The sequence below is a fragment of the Stigmatopora argus genome, chromosome 10 (assembly GCF_051989625.1).
Source record: "Stigmatopora argus isolate UIUO_Sarg chromosome 10, RoL_Sarg_1.0, whole genome shotgun sequence".
NCBI lineage: Eukaryota > Metazoa > Chordata > Actinopteri > Syngnathiformes > Syngnathidae > Stigmatopora > Stigmatopora argus.
Genome location: NC_135396.1, coordinates 15,308,172 through 15,326,960, shown reverse-complemented (window position 1 = coordinate 15,326,960; position 18,789 = coordinate 15,308,172). Strand labels below are relative to the sequence as shown.

Sequence of the window (18,789 nt, the reverse complement as noted above, 5' to 3'; positions counted from 1 at the left end):
CTGTCGTGACAGGAGTTATAAAACATCCACTCATCCATAAATCACGCTTGATCTATTCTATAATCCTTATAAAGCGTGATATATGGATGGGTTTGTGTGTGTGTGTACCTGGAAACCACACTGGAGTGCTTCCGCTTAATCATTTCCACTTGAAGTTAGTTGCCTGAACTACACAACAGTCCGCGCTATTTTGTGAGTTTTTATTTTCGTCATATTTTCACTTTGGTTTACAATGTTTTAACAAGATAATCAACAATTTTTCAAAAGATATTTAATAAACGCAACAATTGTATTTTGCTTCGCCGGTCCCCCTTGCTTGTGATCAAATCTAGTCACTTTCCCTATCAAGGAAGGGTCCATGGTATTTAATGTTAACTTTTTCACAGCTGTCCACTGTAGTGAGTGAGTACTGTCTCTGAAAGGTATAAGCTATTTTTTCAACATTGAGATTATTCTAATACCTGTCCTGTGAGATGTTCACAAGCCGCAACCCAATTCTCACATATGGCTATCCCCATTTTCCAGCTCTCCCTCACAGACACAAATGGCTCCTCAAAAATCTTGAGATCACTGAGCTTCTTCTGGACGTACCGTCCAAGGGCTCCACCTTAAAGATTTAAAATGGAAATAAAGACATAATTTGAGCATCAATTACAGAATGTATATTCACACTGTCAGATAATACAGCTGGACAGAAATAAAGAGAATTAACAGAGGGAATAGTGACATAAAGACATGACTGTATATACATTGAACTGATTATGAAGAGCGTTGCTAATGGACAAGATTACTCTGACCAAAAGATGTGGGGAGAGGATGGATACTGAAAGACAGCAGGAAAAAAGCATGCGTATCACATCTATCCATTCGCTGTACCCCGTATACACACTAGGATTACGGGTGAGCTGCGGCCTATACCAGCTGATTTTAGTAGACTAAATAAGTACTGAATAGTGTGTCTGTATGTGGCATTGTGGGACTCCATCCTAGTTTAGGAAATGTTGGCTTTTTGTGAGGAAATCTCACCGATAACATCCATTAGTCGGACCATGCGTATTTCTAAATAAGGTTTGTAATCGAGCTGCCGCCAGACACAATCCAGTGTGTCTCTGCTCTGCTCCACCAGATCCATGACATCAGGCAAGGAAAGGCCATCAAGACCACAATACTCCTGATGGAAAAACACAGGGGAATTTTGCATTGTTTGTGTGCTTTAAGTTAAAAAAAACATCACATTTAAATTCTAATATCATTATTACAATCAAAGGAGAGATCGTTGATTGATTTTAAAAGCAAAATCAAGTGAACAAGTAAATCTTAGCAAAAAAAATATTTTTCACACCATTCATTGGTGAATTTGAACTTCAAAGACTTTGATATTAAATATTTTGTGTGCACACCTTTTCGACAAGATTAAACTGTTCAGTAAAATATTTGGCTCTTTCTTTCACATTGGTCTTCGTTGCAGATTGAGATATGTCCGCCCAATATAGGAACTCATCATTTGGTGTAAGAATACCTGTAAATGTGAGACAAATATATAAATATATTGTTAATAAAGCTGCAGAGACGGCCTCAGTAAAAGATAAGAAAGGTCAGAAAATTATTATGGCAAACCCAAAACATCTTCTTCCAAGTGGCCTTTTTTCAAGTCAGAGGGTTGTGCTCCAGACTGGCGGACAACCGAACCCAGACCCAACTCTAACTCACTGAGCAGACCTGCAAGCTTTGGATCAAATGTCGAACACCAGTGTTCATCCTTGAGCAGCAAAGGAGCAAAGACCTGTCTCACAGCCTGGTATAGAGTGCTGACTGGAGACTCCAACATGGATGACACAAGGATGCTTTGATGGAGGTTCTCCTCAGTAATCACTGTGGGGTGGAGCTTAAAGAACACCAGTATTTTATCTTTGCTGCCCTCCAAAGCTTCAATCTGTTGAAGAAAGAGCAATTACAGTAATACCTTGACATACGAGTGCCCCAACATATGATCAATTTGAGATAGGAGTAAAATTCCGAGCGAAAGAGCAATTACAGTAATACCTTGACATACGAGTGCCCCAACATATGATCAATTTGAGAAAGGAGTAAAATTCCGAGCAAATATTTGCCTTGAGAGGTGAAAGATGTAAGCATTTACTGTTGTAGGTTGCGTAAATAACCATTAGGGTACACGGTCGATTGGTCGCCGGTCTTTTGGTCGCCGATCTTTTGGTCGCCGGTCTTTTGGTCGCCGATCTTTTGGTCGCCAGTCTTTTGGTCGCCCGGAAAGTAAGTGATAATTACCATTTAAATCGTTGCTCAAATTCCCTAAATACAAAGACCGGCGACCAATCGAACGCACACGAGCATTAGTTACCTGAAAGAATAAGTAAGCTAATAAGTGGCACTTATTTGATTTCCAATGCAGTGAAAGCCTAACTTCTGCTTATAAAGGTTAGAAATAGGATGGATCCTGTGAAAGTCTTTAGAACGAAAATTATGGTGTAGTTTGTGATACCTTATTTGACAGGCGAAGATTACTGTCATGTTTACTGACTGATAAGACAAACTGGTTTCCATCATCCAGGAAGTTGTTCAGTTCTGGGCTGTCATTCAAAAGGGATGGGGTCTTTTGCTCATAGAAGTTTCCTGTAGTGGTGAGAATGAACTTCTTCCGAACATCATTGTGTTCCTCAGCCATTTCCTATATGAAAGAAGTTATTGAATTAAATAAAATTTCATCCAACTCAATTTTAAAAATGTCAATGCTGGTTTTACTATCAAATCGAACACTTAAAATCTGACTCTAGAATGCCTTTAAAACAAATTGAATTTTCATTTTAAGGGACTTTTTGTATAATATTTTAGTGTGATTTAAATTTCAAGTTTTTTTAATGAAAAACTTGATTTAAATTGTAATATGATCTCCTTCATCCATTCACTGCATGTCCTTCTCAAGGTTGTGGATGAGCTGGACACATTCCAGTCCTCAATGATTAATGACCATTCACTTGACATCTTCAAGGAACCTAGCATGTATGAGAAGTTTCAAATTCATGACTCCAAAACTCTGTCGTGCCAACCACTAAAATACTGCGTTGCAAGAGCTCTCGATCTAGCATGCTAGTTTGTTGATTAGATCGTTCCTGAGGAGGATAAGTGACTCGGAACATAGATGGATTGTGGTTACTACTAATACAAGATCTACCAGAAGTAATAATAATGATACATATTCACACACATGGGGCGGCCCGGCAGCCAGAGTAGTTAGCACGTCAGCCTCACAGCTCTGGGGTTCTGTGTTCAAATCCAGGTCGGTCCACCTGTGTGAAGTTTGCATGTTCTCTCCGAGCCTGCGTGGGTTTTTCCGGGTACTCCGGTTTCCTCCCACATTCCAAAGACATGCATGGGAGGCTGATTGGACACTCTAAATTGCCCCTAGGTATGGGTGTGAGTGCGAATGCTTGTCCATCTGCTTATTCCATGCGATCAGGGTGTCCCCCGCCTCTGGCCCTAAGTCAGCTGGGATAGGCTCCAGCACCCCCGTGACCCTAGAGAGGATAAAGCGGTTCAGAAAATGAATGAAAAAAAATTCATTACCCACAATCAATACGTGGGTAAGCTCAACTATTGTATTTCCTGTTATTCTTTCTAAGGAAAGAAGCTCCAGCGATCGTTCTTTAAAGACTACAGTGGTAGTCGAGCCTGTCCTGTCATATTTCCGGCATAGTCCGTTTTGAAAATGGCATTAAATCAACACAACAATATACTATTTGCTTGTGGAGCTAAGTTAGCGTGCTGAAAGTGCCCCACACACCATTTTCCCGGCTGTAACAGGCTTGCTAGCTTCGGAGTTGACCGCCCTTTCTTAATGATGTCCATTTTTTTCCTGAAAAAGTCCATCTAGAAAATAGCTTTGTGAGCAAACAGAATCGATTTGTTTTTGCTTCTGTCGGCCATAGTGGGTGGAGTTTGCGATCTCGGCTGCCTCGGTACTGCTTTCGCCCGCCTACTAGCCAATCATAATTTGTGAAAGCAATAACATGTCCCAGCCAGCAAAATGCTAACGCCTATGAAAAATAATTGTGGGGTTGCCAACTCGAAATCTGATTGGTTAAAAGCAACAGTCTAGTTTAATGCAGCAGAGCCCGCAAGAACTGATTGTGCAGGCTTTGAGGCAGATCTGATCTGGCAACAAATAATGGCTGAGATGTGATTGGTTAAATGCTTCAATATGAAAACACACATCTGGAAGCAGTGCAACCAGGGGGGAAAGCAATGAAAGGAAGCTAACAGACCATTTGGAATAATAAGTACGTATTGATGTATATCACCACTGATATATATATATATATATATATATATATATATATATATATATATATATATACATATACTATAGTAATGTCACAATATTTATATTAATAATGTTAAAACACTATGTTTTGATTGAGTTCCGCTTATATTTGGTAAATGTTGGCAGTCTTTATGTGGTTCAGGCTTACAGCGCTATTGGTAAATTACCCCATGCTCTTTTTAATATTCGGCAAGATTGATTAGGGTTAGGCGGCCCAGGCAGCTCACAGTGGGGGACCTGGATTCAAATCCAGGTTAGTCCACCTGTGTGGACTTTGCATGTTGTCCCGGGCCTGGATGGGTTTTCTCCCGGTACTCTGCTTTCCTCCCACATTCCAAAGACATGCATGGTAGGCTGATTGGACACTCTAAATTTCCCCCAGGTATGACTGAGTGTGAATGGTTGTTTGTCTCCAATTCTCCAATTCTCCCCCGCCTCTGGCCCGAAGTCAGCTGGAATGGGCTCCAGCACCCCCCACGACCCTAGTGAGGATAAAGCGGTTTAGAAAATGAAATGAGAAATGATTGGGGCGGTAGGTTACATTACATTGCCTTATCGTTGACACCAGAATTTATGAAGGTCTGTTTTGAAAATGCGCACGAATTGCAAGAAAAAAAACATTAACGTGTAAAAAAAATCAAATGATATAAAACCACGTCTTGCGAGCAGAAATCGTGGGCGTTTAATATACACAAATATTTTAATCGTGTTCGTATACGGGGAGGACATACAGGAGGATTAGATGAGCAAACCAAAAGTTAACTATTTTAGCGCAGCATTACAGACGCTTCGATGCTAGCAATGTTAGCACGGTACCTCGTAAAAAAGGATGTTCCTCGTGTCAGGAGCTTAGTTTTGGTTTGCATTTCCCATTGAGGAAAAACGCATGTGTAGCAGTCAGTTACACACTTGTCCTTTTCCCCTCGAAATAAAACTATATAAATCTGAGGCGTGAAAATAACTGTTGCAGTTGATCCCAGCGTTGTATCCAGATTACGCATGTGTGGTTGCTAAGTAACAACACTGCAACTTGAAGTCACGTGACCACACATTCCTTAAAGCCCTGCGCATGTTCCGTAAAATCAAAGACAGGCTCAAGGGATTCTTGAGGTATTCCTGTGTTCCCCACACTGATGTCTTCTATTTCCAAATCAAATAAAAACAGGGCATTCCGGTGCATTGAGTGGTTAGGAATTTCGGCCCCACAGTTCTTGGTTCTTGGATTCAAATCCAGGTCGTCCACCTGCATGGAGTTTGCATGTTCTCCTGCGTGGGCTTTCTCCGAATACCTTTTCCTCCCATATTCCAAAAACATGCATGGTAGGCTGATTGGACACTCTAAATTGCCCCCAGGCATGGATGTGAGTGTGCATGGTTGTCCGTCTCCTTGTGCGCTTCGATCGGCTGGCTACCGATTCAGGGTGTCCCACGCATCTGGCCCGGAGTCCGCTGGAATGGGCTCCAGCACCCCCCACGACCCTAATGAGGATAAAGTGATTCGGAAAATGAATGAATGAATAATATAATAAAGAGGTGTAGAAATTCTACAGAATGTGAAAAAACAAAATGGCCCAAAATGTCAAATTGTGATTTTTAAAAAAAATAGAAAATATGTGAAACTAGTCGTTGGAGCAAAAACCAAAATTTATGAGGGGAATTTCTCAATAAACTGATTATAATGCCCATAATGCTGCCCGCCAATGCCAATGCCAACCCCTTGTCTCCTGTTGGTCAGAAAAATGTGCCACGACCTTATGGCATCATCAAGCCTTTCGGAAATGTCATCAAAACCGCGAATAGGTGAGTTTCCATAGACAAAAATTGATCAAAATCCAGTGAGTTTTTTTTTCTGTGGTTTGAGTTTGATGTATTTAATAAGGGACAGCACATATTAATGAACCCGAGGGCTAATTTCCATCTTTAGTCCCGTGTGCAGGGTGCAGGTTGTAGGTAAATTATGACAAATACTCACTCACACACAAACACACACGCACACGACACCTAAATTTTAGATGTGTAAGATTTTTTGACGTATTATGGTAATAAACGATGTTTTAGTAAGAAAACCTTGGCCCAAGGTTGACAGGCATACTAAGGCTATGTTCACACCAACTTGCAGCACGAAGGGAATGTATCTGTGATGTCACACCTGTGTGCAGTGTGACCCAGTGTCGTCTGTTGCAGTGTTTGTGGAAAACAGACTATGGTATTTGGCATTTGATCAGTCCAGACTCCAGAGAGTACTTTACTCATCATTTTTCCTTGTAGCATTTTCCCTCCTGCATTATCTTCTGTTGCCACAAGATGTAGCAATAATACCATTGTCTAATCAAATGGACATCCATCTTAACATTTATCTAGTAGCCACATGCTAAGAACATTTACATTGGTCTCATCTCATCTCATTTTCTGACCACTTTATCCTCATTAGGGTCGTGGGGGTGCTGGCGGCTATCCCAGCTGACTTCGGGCCAGAGGCGGGGGACACCCTGAATTGGTGGCCAGCCGATCGCAGGGCACAAGGAGACGGACAACCATTCACTCTCACAGCCACACCTAGGAGCAATTTAGAGTGTCCAATCAGCCTAGCATGCATGTCATTGGAATGTGGGAGGAAACCAGAGGTCCCGAAGAAAACCCACGCAGGCCTAGAGAGAACATGCAAACTCCACACTGGTGGACCGACCTGGATTTTAACCCAAGAGCCCCCCTGTGAGGCCGGCGCGCTAACCACTCAGCCGCCGGGCCGCCCCTGTTAAAGTGGCTTGCAAGTGAAATATATAGCGTTTCATCAGATAATGTATTTTAAATATCAATTTTCTATGCATGTCATAGCAGGGAGGTTACCCTCTTATTTCAGCAGAAATGGTGGCTGTGGTGACAGGAGTGGTAGAAAGTAATGTTTGGATGGTGTAGTAGTGAAAATTTAAGTCCTAATCTCATGATGTCAGACTATTTTTTTGCATTTCCTTCACCTCTGAGAAATTCATCTCGATATGACACAACGCATAAATATTTACTTCATTTCCGGGTATTAGACGTGTGACATACTAGAGTGTTTGATCTATTAGTGTGACATACTAGAGTGTTTGATTTATTAATGATTGAATGTTGAGAATGCACAACGAGTTTGGATTGAATGTGTGTATCGGTGTTCGATTGTTGATCCTTGGATCCACATGGCAAGTGTGGGGCATGTTAAAGTAGATCGGTATTCGATTATTGATGTCTTAGCAAATAGCTTGAGGCACGGGAGGTGTGCTGAATCATTACAGTAAAAGTTGGATTGAACTAACAACAACATCTCGCTGTTCTGATTATTTCCCCCTGTGTGTCAAGATCGAATGCAGGGTGTAACATTTTGGAGGCACCGCTGGGATTGCTGTTCAGATGTCCAGTGTCCAAGATCTGCTCACTGAATTCTGAGCCAGCTAAATCCCCCCAAACACTACAAACCAGGCAGATGGCAGTGAGAGGAGGTGTTGCTGTTTAAGAAGAACTGGAAGTTGGCGGTTGAGTACTTGTCATCTGAGGCCTACGAGATCATCAGAGGGACAGTAAAGACGTGCCAGTTCAGAGTTCACTCCTTTACAGTCAACAGAGCTCCTAGATCGTCAACAAAATGGAACAGTTACTCGAAGAGGTGGTAGGAACATTGAACAACCTGACGGAAAATAACCTACTGGAAATATGTGATTTTCTTAACATATTAAGAAGTGTTAAACGGAAATCGCGTCTATCATTAGTGGCTCACATTGTAAAGTACCTAGAAAGAGAAGAACTAGAGGAACTGCAGGATCAAGGCATGTCTGAATTGTTGAAACTGAAAGATAAAATATCAGATATGAAGCATGAAGTCAAAATAGATGAAAACGAAAAGCAAGGATCAAGATTGGAAGAGACTCCAATAACTTTGTCCCAGCTACCAGATGCTGCGGACCCTCAAGGGGGTGTGTCTCCCCAGCCCCAGCCAAGCTCATACTGGCGCAAGGACTTCAAAATTGCCGGCCAAATAGGTGAACCAGGCCAGAGGGACAAGCTGACATTCTCCAGCCTTGTTCATCAAATTGAAAATGGACTGAATAGGGGTTACCGAGATGTGGAAATTATTGATGCAGTTATCAGAGCTATCTCCCCCAGTTTGCAGCTACGTAATTATTTGGAAGAGAAACCTAACCTCACTCTTCCCACACTCAAACGCATCCTACGCGCTCATTTTCAGGAAAGGAGTGCTACCGACCTCTATGTGCAGTTAGCTTCAGAAGTGCAGCATATCAAAGAGACTCCTCAAAGTTTCTTAATGCGAGTCTTAGTTCTTAGGCAGAAGGTACTGTTTGCATCTCGAGAATCAGAATCAGGAATCCAGTACAACCCAAGTTTAGTCCAGCGTATGTGCTTGCACACGATACTCACTGGTCTCCAGAGTGACAGTGTTAGAGTAGATATGCAGCCTCTCTTGCTGAACTGTAAGACTTCAGATGAGCTTTTGCTAGAGCGGTTAAATGTAGCCTGTGCTAATGAAACAGAAAGGAGAAATAAAAAGAAGTTTAGTACCTCACAGGCAGCGACACATATTAGCAAGGTGCACTCAGAAGAACTACGACCTACCAATTGCCCTGGAGAAGAAAAACCAAAAGTGTCCCGTGAGGTACGAGCGGAGTTGACTGAACTTAAGGCAAGTGTTGCTTCTCTTAAAGATCTCAGTGCAGAGATAGCTCAGATCAGAGAGACACTACAGCAGGCTATGTTTCAGCCTCAGTCCTACCTCCCACCTTCAGTTAGAAGACCAGTTAGGGAGCCCCAGCCACCTTTTGCAAAACAAAATTACTACAGCAAGCCCCCAGCACCCCCCTGGAACACTAGCCACCCTGCTTATGTCCCAAGAAGGTGTTTTGCTTGTCAGCAGGGAGGGCGAGATGTGAAGTGCACACATTGTTATCGGTGTGGGAGTGGAGAACATTTCCAAGCTGGATGTAAAATCCGAGGAGGCAGACCACTAAAAGAAGAGACTATAGCAGAGCTAACTCAGGAAAGGGAAGGTGTGGTTCGTGTGCTTTGTGGCACACCCAGTCCACTGGCCATCGTCAATCCTCCCAGCATGCAACAGCAGCAGGTGGGAACTCAGCAACACCTGATGGTGGAACCTGCCGATTCAAAGGCAAAGATCAGACGACTTAGACAAGAGCTAGAAGAGAGGAATGAACAACTGCTGGACAACAGACACCAGCAGGAAAACATGGAGGAAGAAATAAAGAGGCTCCAGCAGGAGAATTTGAAGCTGCTCGTAGACGCCCGTGCAGCCCGCGCCTATCGTGATGAACTGGATGCGCTGAGAGAACGCGCAATCAAAGCTGACAAGCTGGAGTTATACAAGGCCAAAGTGGAGAAAGGAAGACAAGGGATGGAGGAGGCGTACACCATTGCCACCGTGAGTGTACGAAAAGCTGCAGAACGAGGTAAAAAGCACTATGACACCAAAGTGAGGAGCTCCGTGCTACAACCAGGAGAGCGCATCCTGATAAAAAACCTGACACCAGAAGGAGGAAAAATTGACAAGAGTATGGAGAGAAATAAACAGCAGCCGGTATCTCATCTTCAAGAGACAGACCAAGACAGTGGTTACGAAGATGACTTTCACTATGAGCCCCTCCAGGTGCTAAATGAGAGAGATGCCCAAGGGATGGAGTCTAAGCACAGGCCACTGCCAGCGAATCAGAGACTCGAAGTGAAGGGCCCTGCTTCCGGACCAGTACAACGAGAAGATTACTATCAGCTGGAGGACCTGCCTGGTGATGGAACAAATCTGGCTGTTGAAGATCCTCGTGATGATCATTTATCAGAGACATCTCCGCCAACCACTGTGAATGAACCTGAGGCGTTGACTTATGAACGGCCAAGAAGGGAGAGACATCCACCACGACGAACGACCTATGATCAGCTTGGTGTCCCCTCCTGTTATAGTACCCAGTCACCACATCAGCTGCTACCTGCTTACCCTGCACCAGGAGTGGTTCCTTGGGTAGTACACCTGCAGCCATATTACATTCAACCACCCTTTATGTATGGACTCCAACAGGCTTGAGCCTACAAGGGTGGCATGTATTATGCGAACATGGACTGTTACGACTGTGATTACAGTTTCCATCCAGTGAACGTGGACCGTACGAGTTGTGGATTATATTTGAACTGTGGCCCTTGCCGCCTGGAGTTTTCATGAGTATCAGTTTACAGAAGAGGATGTGAAATGACAAGTTCGCTAGACTGTTCAGCATAACAACCAACAAGGGGAAGATATTTGGAATATACTGATGTCGGGACGACATTTGTTTTTGTGGGGGAGAGTGTGACATACTAGAGTGTTTGATCTATTAGTGTGACATACTAGAGTGTTTGATTTATTAATGATTGAATGTTGAGAATGCACAACGAGTTTGGATTGAATGTGTGTATCGGTGTTCGATTGTTGATCCTTGGATCCACATGGCAAGTGTGGGGCATGTTAAAGTAGATCGGTATTCGATTATTGATGTCTTAGCAAATAGCTTGAGGCACGGGAGGTGTGCTGAATCATTACAGTAAAAGTTGGATTGAACTAACAACAACATCTCGCTGTTCTGATTATTTCCCCCTGTGTCTCAAGGTATGCTGTTTGTTGTAAAGGCTGTTTGAGTTTGGGGTTTGTAATATACACTGTTTAGCGTGTGAGAAAAGAGATAATGGTTATTAATGTTTATTTACTTTTGAATTACGGGCGTGAATGTGAGAGTCTCGGGTCACGCACATGGAATAGCATTTAGCACGCTACCTTCGGCCACCATTATCGTTGACAGTGTCTATAACGGTCATAGAAAGGATTTTATATTATTGATATTGCATTGTTTGCCCTGTTGAATAATAGTAGGACTACTACAAGTTGTAAAAGGAAAAGATATAACAAGTTATGACCGTGTGTTGAACGAGTGTGTGTGCATTGTGTTTTGGGTTCTAAAGTGTTGATAATATATATATTTATATATATAGGGGTAATTGTACATGATGTTTTGGGTTCTAACGTGTTGATAATATATATATATATATGGGTTTAATTGTATGTTATGGGTTTTTGTGTTAATTGATTACAGTAAAAGTTGGATTGAACTAACAACAACATCTCGCTGTTCTGATTATTTCCCCCTGTGTCTCAAGATCGAATGCAGGGTGTAACAGACGCAACCCACATAGATGATTGGCAGTCCCTTATGTCACAAGCAGTATTAGAAAATCCAACTTGCTAAATTATACAATTTTAACTATAATGTATTATTTGTTTTTAAGGGGCCCTGATGAATTTGAGTGTGTTTTAAGAGAGAATATAAATTAAAGAAACATGAAATGCAGCAAAGAGCCACAGTATACAAAATAAGATTAATTGTGGGCGGGGGCCACGTGTTCGCCACCCCTGTCCCGGAAGCTTTTTTTTTTTAATTATGAGAAATATAATAAGCACATTTCTGTTTGCCAATTACAGTCGTCTGGGCACATAATCTCCTTTTGAGGTATTTCTCAGTGAACAGTATGTGACCTCTGCCACAACATTCTGATGGGGTCCATAGTGTTTTTCTTGCATGTAACCAGAGAATAAAGAATTGATTTAAACCAATTATACGTCCTTTGCTTCTGATCAGTATGATCAGCATTGGACTGTTCAAATTCTGAAAATAATCCTAGACAAGATATCACAGTAAAGTATGAGGGCAGTGAGTAAGAAAGCTTTCTGTATTATGTACATACTCTAGACTAGAGTATGTACACTGTTAGATGGCTGTAAATCCTGCAATGATTTACCACATTCCATACTTTAATGTGATTAAGAATTAACTAAGTAGTCTCCAGTGAATCAGGGGTTCAGATTGTTTTTTGTTCTTTGTGCTATTAAATTTTCTAATTGACGTTACAAGAAATTTTGAACCAAACACCATGTCTCTCAATTTTCACTTAAGGGGGATTTAATGCAGATTTGGGCAAACTCCTTTCTGCGGGCCAAATTTCTGCAACCTATTGCCATATACCTCTATCAGATACATTTTACCCCTTGTTCATCTCCACGCTGAGTTGGTGTCCTAGGTATATTTTAGTTTATTTCAATCAGTGTCCTAGATATTGTAACAAATGGGATTCTAATTTTTAAATTGTGTTTACTTACTGTCATGGGACTCACCGTGGGAATGGGAAGAGTAAGGCAGAAGAGACGTGCGGAATAGTTGGATGGAAGTTTAAGGAGGGTTTTGTGGTTTTGTTGTTGTTGTCGTTCGCCTCGACTACGTCAAACAGTAGCCATGTTGTGTTTTCGAATTCCAAATAAATGATTAAAGTCCTGACAAAACTGGCGACTCCTTTGTCGATGTTACAATATATTTTAGACTCTCCCGTTGCTCGTCTACGTGCCCATCTAGTCCTTCTATCATGCTGTTCAGATTGTTTTAAACTGTTTTATTTGTGATTTCTCTTCTTTTTTTGTGATTGTATCAACTCCTGCAATGTCTCACAAGCATATTACTTCTAAGGATGTTCTTATGTCCAAACGTCAACGGAGGATGATGACTATCAGCAGGAAGGTGCAAGTTCTTGATATGGCAAACAAAACACTTAGGCTGCCATCTCGCTCCATTTTAAAGTAAATGAATGTACCATTCACTCTATCAAGAAGGATGAGGCTAAAATTAATAAGATGTCTTCCATTACTTTAACCATATGGATAGCCGACAACAGAAAGAAGAAGATAGCCTTGGATGGTCCCTACATCGCAATTATTCACCTACTGCGGCAGGTTTTTGAGCCTATCTATTGCTAGAATTCAGGTATGACTGTACACAAAAAACGGCAGCTGCCTCATGGTGCAGAGGTTTCACTCGTAGGATTTCGGTGCGGGCAGGGTGTAGGCTCGATTCCCACTGGTGGTGGTATGATTGTGAGTGCGGATGGTCGTTTGTCTCTCTGTGTGCCCTACGGCTGAATGTAGACTGGTCTCGGGTGTAGTCTGCCCTTTCGTCGGCTGGGATAGACTCCAGCAACCCCTGCTTTCCTTGTGAGGATGTGCGGTACTGTTGGTGAATTAGTGAATGAATGACATCATATTGTATGAATAATTTCACACATAATTTGCACCACCAGCATTGATTTAAGTAAAATACTGTATATTTAAAATATCAATACTGTTTACATATGTTAAACATTCTCAAACCCATGTACATGGAAATTCCTTGGGGAGTAAATCGTGCTTTGTGGGTTTTCACTTTTCACTGAGGCTTGTGGTCCCTACGACCTACGAGAAACGAGGGGTCAATGTAATTCCATTTTTAGTATTCAGTTGTTTTTACAGGCTCCCATCAATATATTTTATTGCCTTATGTCATTCAGAATGGTGGTGATGTTTATCTATTCTAGCCACTTCCTCTATAAGTTAAAGGGATTCTATCCTTAAACCTTATGTACCATTTACATTAAAGTGCAATGGGTCCTTGAAATCCATCCCCACCCACACACACTCCACCACTGGCACTTTCTATGAAGCTTCCTGACAGAAATAACCTTTGTTTAATTGCTCAGAAGGGGAATTTAAACACATTTGGAAAGAGATTTGACAGATTTACGAAGAAAGAAGTTTTAAAAGGCTGCAGGAATTCAGTGTGAGCTCTGCACACACAAGTAAGTTATTTCTCTGGCAACTCCTTAACAGCCGTTTTAGGTCAGGAATGTTACACGGCTGTTGCACCTCATAGCTCGAGTAAACTTTTCAGGCATGATAAGCTGTTATGGAGGAACTAACAATCATCTATAAACAAATAAGGCTGCAAGACTGTGGACTTTTAAGGGAATGTTGCTCGTTTTAAAAGCTGATAGTATGTCCTGTTTGGATGAGCCCAATATTATCATGAGTGGTGGCATGAGTCCCAATGAGTTATTCACACCTTTATATAATGGTGATACACCAAATTAGCTCTTGGCCAAGGCACTTCTAACCAGGCCGAGACCCAATACCTTAAGTGTGTATGTGTGAGTGAAATATGAGCAGGCGTTGCCAATATTTATAGAACTGCTTAAGATTTGACCTTTACCTCCACACACACTAGAAAACACCAAGCACTTGCGTGGAACCATCCACCATCAGAAACATTAAGACAGGTGATGAGACAGTCTTCTAGGAGGATCATGAGATGATGGAAGCCCGTGGGATAAAACACCCCAAGGGGAGGGGGTAAGCAATGAGATGTCCACTTGGCTGCAGATTGTTGGCAGCTTCATGTTTCTGCAGAGGATCAACATCAAAGGCCATCACAATTTGAAATGCATGTCGTGAAAGTAACTGACTAGCCAGTGTTAGCTCCACCATACCTTAACCCAGTGCTGTGACCTTTTCTATGTTTTGACAATGGCCCAATAAAAAGTGTAATGTAAATAACAATCAACCAGTTGGAGGAGGTTGGAAGTGGGTGGTCTACTTTTGACTCATTCCAACCGCGAAAAGAAAACTTGGGCATTATTAGATACCATCAAAACTGAACTGATAATGTTTCAGCCAGCCCGGGGGCCAAAAAGAAGTAGCATAAGTGACAACATTGACATTCAGTATGCATAACATCTGTGAAAACCAATCAACACAACATTCTAATACACTTAAAACCTAGTAAAACCCCAAGACAAAACATGGGACACCACATGAAAAAACATTCTGTAGTATCCGGTCAAGTGCATTATCATGTTAGAACATGGGGTGGCCAAGTCCAGTCCTCGAGATCCCCTATCCAGTCTGTTTTCCATGTCTCCCTCCACCAACATACCTGAATCAAATAATCTGGACCAGTATGAAGCTCCTGGACAGCTTGCTGATGAGTTGATCATTTGATTCAGGGGTGGTAGAGGAAGGATATATGGAAAACAGACTGGATTGGGGCTCTCGAGGACAGGACTTGGCCACCCCTGTGATAGAATGTGATTAACCTCCTAAGACCCAAACTCTTGCAAGGAAAGCATTTTTATTTTCTCTTTGATATGTAGGCTAATTGGGAGCTGCTGGCTGTAAAAACAAAGAATTGTCTTTTTACATGATGTTGTTTCTGATAAAAATGATGTCCACATCATAAATGGACACCAGGCCCTTGTAGTCCAAAATTTAACATTGCAGTCTTGTGACAACCAAAAATGCAATGTCTACCAATGTGGATGCCAGGTCCTAGGAGGTTAAGGAACATATGCATTGTGCTAAAAGTTTATTGCAAACACTTATGTTTGGAATTTTTTTATGCCTATTTAACCAGTTGTGTTCAACATATCCCTATATTGTGAAGAAAGACCAGAGGGAAAGGAACAACAAGTCAGCAATACATATGTTGCACTCAATATCCAAACCCACAAGTTCTAAGGGAGCGCCAGTTGCAAGTGGAACTGTGAAAAGAAGTCTGTGACGTGCTTAGTAAGCTGGGTATTCTTGACAGTCTCAGTTAGTTCATGAATGAGGAATATGTGCTCGTATTCACATTTAGCTTATCGAAACTGATTTCTGAGTTTGTAAATGTAGGTAACCAACTGGAACTGTATATAAATATATAGGGGTGTGTGTGTGGTGCATCTGTGTGTATGTAACGTGACACCTTAGAGATGGTTAAAACTTAGAAAGGTCATTCCTGTAGTCAACTTATGTAGCTTTGATCATTTTCCCACCACCTCTGAAATAGACCAGAGGGCAGCACAGGCACAAATTCTCCCTGTGTGTAAGGCAGCATGCGTGATGGTGTGCGTGTGTGGCGGGCGGTGGGGGTGGGGTCGATTAGGTGTGAGGTTGTGGAACACTCAAGAAGTGTTTTCCCAACATGCTGACAGGGTACCCACACATATTTGTACTGCACATACGTATTTGCATGACTATACGAATGCATTTGCAGCTGCCTTTTGTTTGCCTGAACTCTCATCGGCCAATTGGACTTGTCTAGTCACAAAACAATATTTTAGAAGCCATGATTGGCAAAGGAGACTCTTATTTCTTAAGCTGTCCAAACATTAAAAGCTGAGTTGGGGTTATGTTTACTGCAGCCACGACTACTCTCGAAGCCAGGCATTCACAACCTTTGAGCACAAACCTGCATTGCAAAAAGGAAAAATGAGTTTCTTAAATAAATTGGCAATAATTACAATGATGGCATCCATTAAGTGACACTGTGATGATATTATTCCTTATCATGCTTTTGTCCAGTCTCAAATTTGGAGTGGTGATGGCAAGCGAGGATGTGTTAAGCAACTTTGTCTTATTGATGAGTTCAGGAGCCAAGCTTGAAGAAGAACCCACAGACCTGCATGCCAAAAGTCCCAACTGAGTTCACACAGTGGCTGTGATTCCATTGTTTGGTCAATTTTCGGTTAACAGCTTGTGAGGTTTGCCGTTTTCTTACAGCCATTTAGACATGACAGAAATATTTTGTGCTGTAGATTTAATTCACAAGAATATTTAGAGGACAGTTGCAAAACCTCATACATGCATTTTCCTCAATTGTTTTTTTTAACTACAGACTTCGGGTACTAATCTATGTGAGTGATTTGACTATATAATGGCCCAACAAAATGGAGGTACTGTGATCCCTCACCACTTTGCGGCTTCAGTACATTGTCTCATCTCATCTCATTTTCTGAACTGCTTTACCCTCACTAGGATTGTGGAGGGTGCTGGAGCCCATCCCAGCTGACGTCAGGCCAGAGTCGGGGGACACCCTGAATTGGTGGCCAGCCAATCGCAGGGCACAAGGAGACAAACAACCATTCACGCTCAGACTCATACCTAGAGGCAATTTGCAGTGTCCAATCAGCCTACCATGCATGTCTTTGGAATGTGGGAGGAAACGTAGTACCTGGAGACAACCCACGCAGGCCCGGGGAGAATATGCAAACTTTTGATTGAATCCAGGTCCCCCACTATGAGGCTGACGCGCTAACCACTCGCCCACCAGGCCACCCGGTATATTCAGTGCATTGTGTTTTTTTGTTTTTTATCTGAAGTTTAAAAAAAGTTCATAATTTTTTTTCAAAATTCACGCTAGAACTCGCAAGCGGAATAGAGGGTCTGAAAATGGCGGAGGTCAGGGCAGAAAAAGTAGAAGTGAACCTTCTTTGATAGGTCCTGTTGGACTTGTTTCACAAGTTTAAAAAAATCTTACTTGATTTCAAGTCCAGACCAAAAAGAGCGTTTTTGTTTCAGAGCTTTCCTCCGAGACCTTGTTTAGTTCCATTTCAAATGGCTTAACGTCCCAAAGGCCCCATAACTTCACTCTGGAGGTATTTCAGCATCCTGCCTTTCTCCGAGTGGAGCACAGAAATAAGGGAATGGGGGCGGTCGAATTTAACACATGCTTGGTTGAGTGTCCCCAAGGTTTTGGTGGGAGAACACACTGGAAGTAGAACAGACATTGTTGACATATTGAACACAACAGTGGAGAAAGACACCTTAGGGGGTAGGCTGTCCAAGACTGCAAGGGTAAGAAACATTAATGCACGTTTCTTCAAGAGACGCTGTATAGATCTAAATCATCTAGAAGGCAAACTGACCAAGTATACATACTTGGTCCAAGAAGGAAATAAGGATTGGATCCCCCCCGAAAAAAATACATTTGCTGTACTCCAAAATATGCTTTATCTGTAAAAATTCCAAAAACCAAAAGCACATCTGTTGATTCTTTTTCAAGATTTCTCCTTCCTATACTCACATAGGGACATGTCTTTTTATGCACCTATGCACATTTTATCTTTTTTTCTAAGGCAACCACTGTGTATAACCTGGGAAATATTTGCAAATCCCTTGAAAAGGCATAAGCCTACATTGTTATCCATTGATTCATTCATTCATTTTTTGAACCGGTTGTGTCACGGAGGGTGCTGGCGCCTATCCCAGCAGACTTTGGGCCGGAGGCGGGGGACACCCTGAATTAGTGGCTAGCCAATCCCAGGGCATGAGGAGACACACAACCATTCACGCTCATGCTCATACCTAGGGGCAATTTACAGTGTCCAATCAGCCTACCATGCATGGTTTTGGAATGTGGGAGGAAACTAGAGTACCTGGAGAAAATCCAGTCTCGGGGTGAACATGCAAACTCCACACAGGTAGACCGATCTGGATTCGAACTCAGCACCCCAGAGGTGTGAGGCTGATGTGATAACCACTCATGAGCTGGGCCGCTACACCTTTATTGTAATTGTCATAGAGACATTTTTAAAATGTAGAATACTTAAATGTGAAATTTACTTAATTGCCAGTGGAGACCTTGCTAGTTTAAGTGGGACATTAAAGTGACATTCCTCACTGTTGTTCGTATCAATAATACAATAACAACAGAATGTATACTGCAAACCACAATGCATGTAGCCTCATTATGAAGCAACACACTTCAAAAAACACAATAATAATTGTAATAATTATGCACACTTTC

General features: G+C 42.0%; 1 protein-coding gene across 3 annotated transcripts in view; it reads right to left on the bottom strand.

Annotated features, from left to right (window-relative positions):
* dync2h1 (dynein cytoplasmic 2 heavy chain 1) overlaps window positions 1-5,345 on the bottom strand; it is a 105,742-nt gene extending 100,397 nt beyond the window's left edge. For all 3 annotated transcript variants that reach the window (XR_013303477.1, XM_077610640.1, XM_077610641.1), the window contains exons 1-6: window positions 5,156-5,345; window positions 2,501-2,686; window positions 1,618-1,933; window positions 1,401-1,519; window positions 1,027-1,171; window positions 462-607 (exon numbers count right to left, since the gene is read on the bottom strand). Coding sequence is in view for 2 of the 3 variants with exons in the window: in XM_077610640.1 (XP_077466766.1) it covers window positions 462-607; window positions 1,027-1,171; window positions 1,401-1,519; window positions 1,618-1,933; window positions 2,501-2,683 (909 nt within the window). In the remaining variant the exon portion in view is untranslated. The remainder of the gene's footprint in view (window positions 1-461; window positions 608-1,026; window positions 1,172-1,400; window positions 1,520-1,617; window positions 1,934-2,500; window positions 2,687-5,155) is intronic.
* Window positions 5,346-18,789: the final 13,444 nt, after the last annotated feature.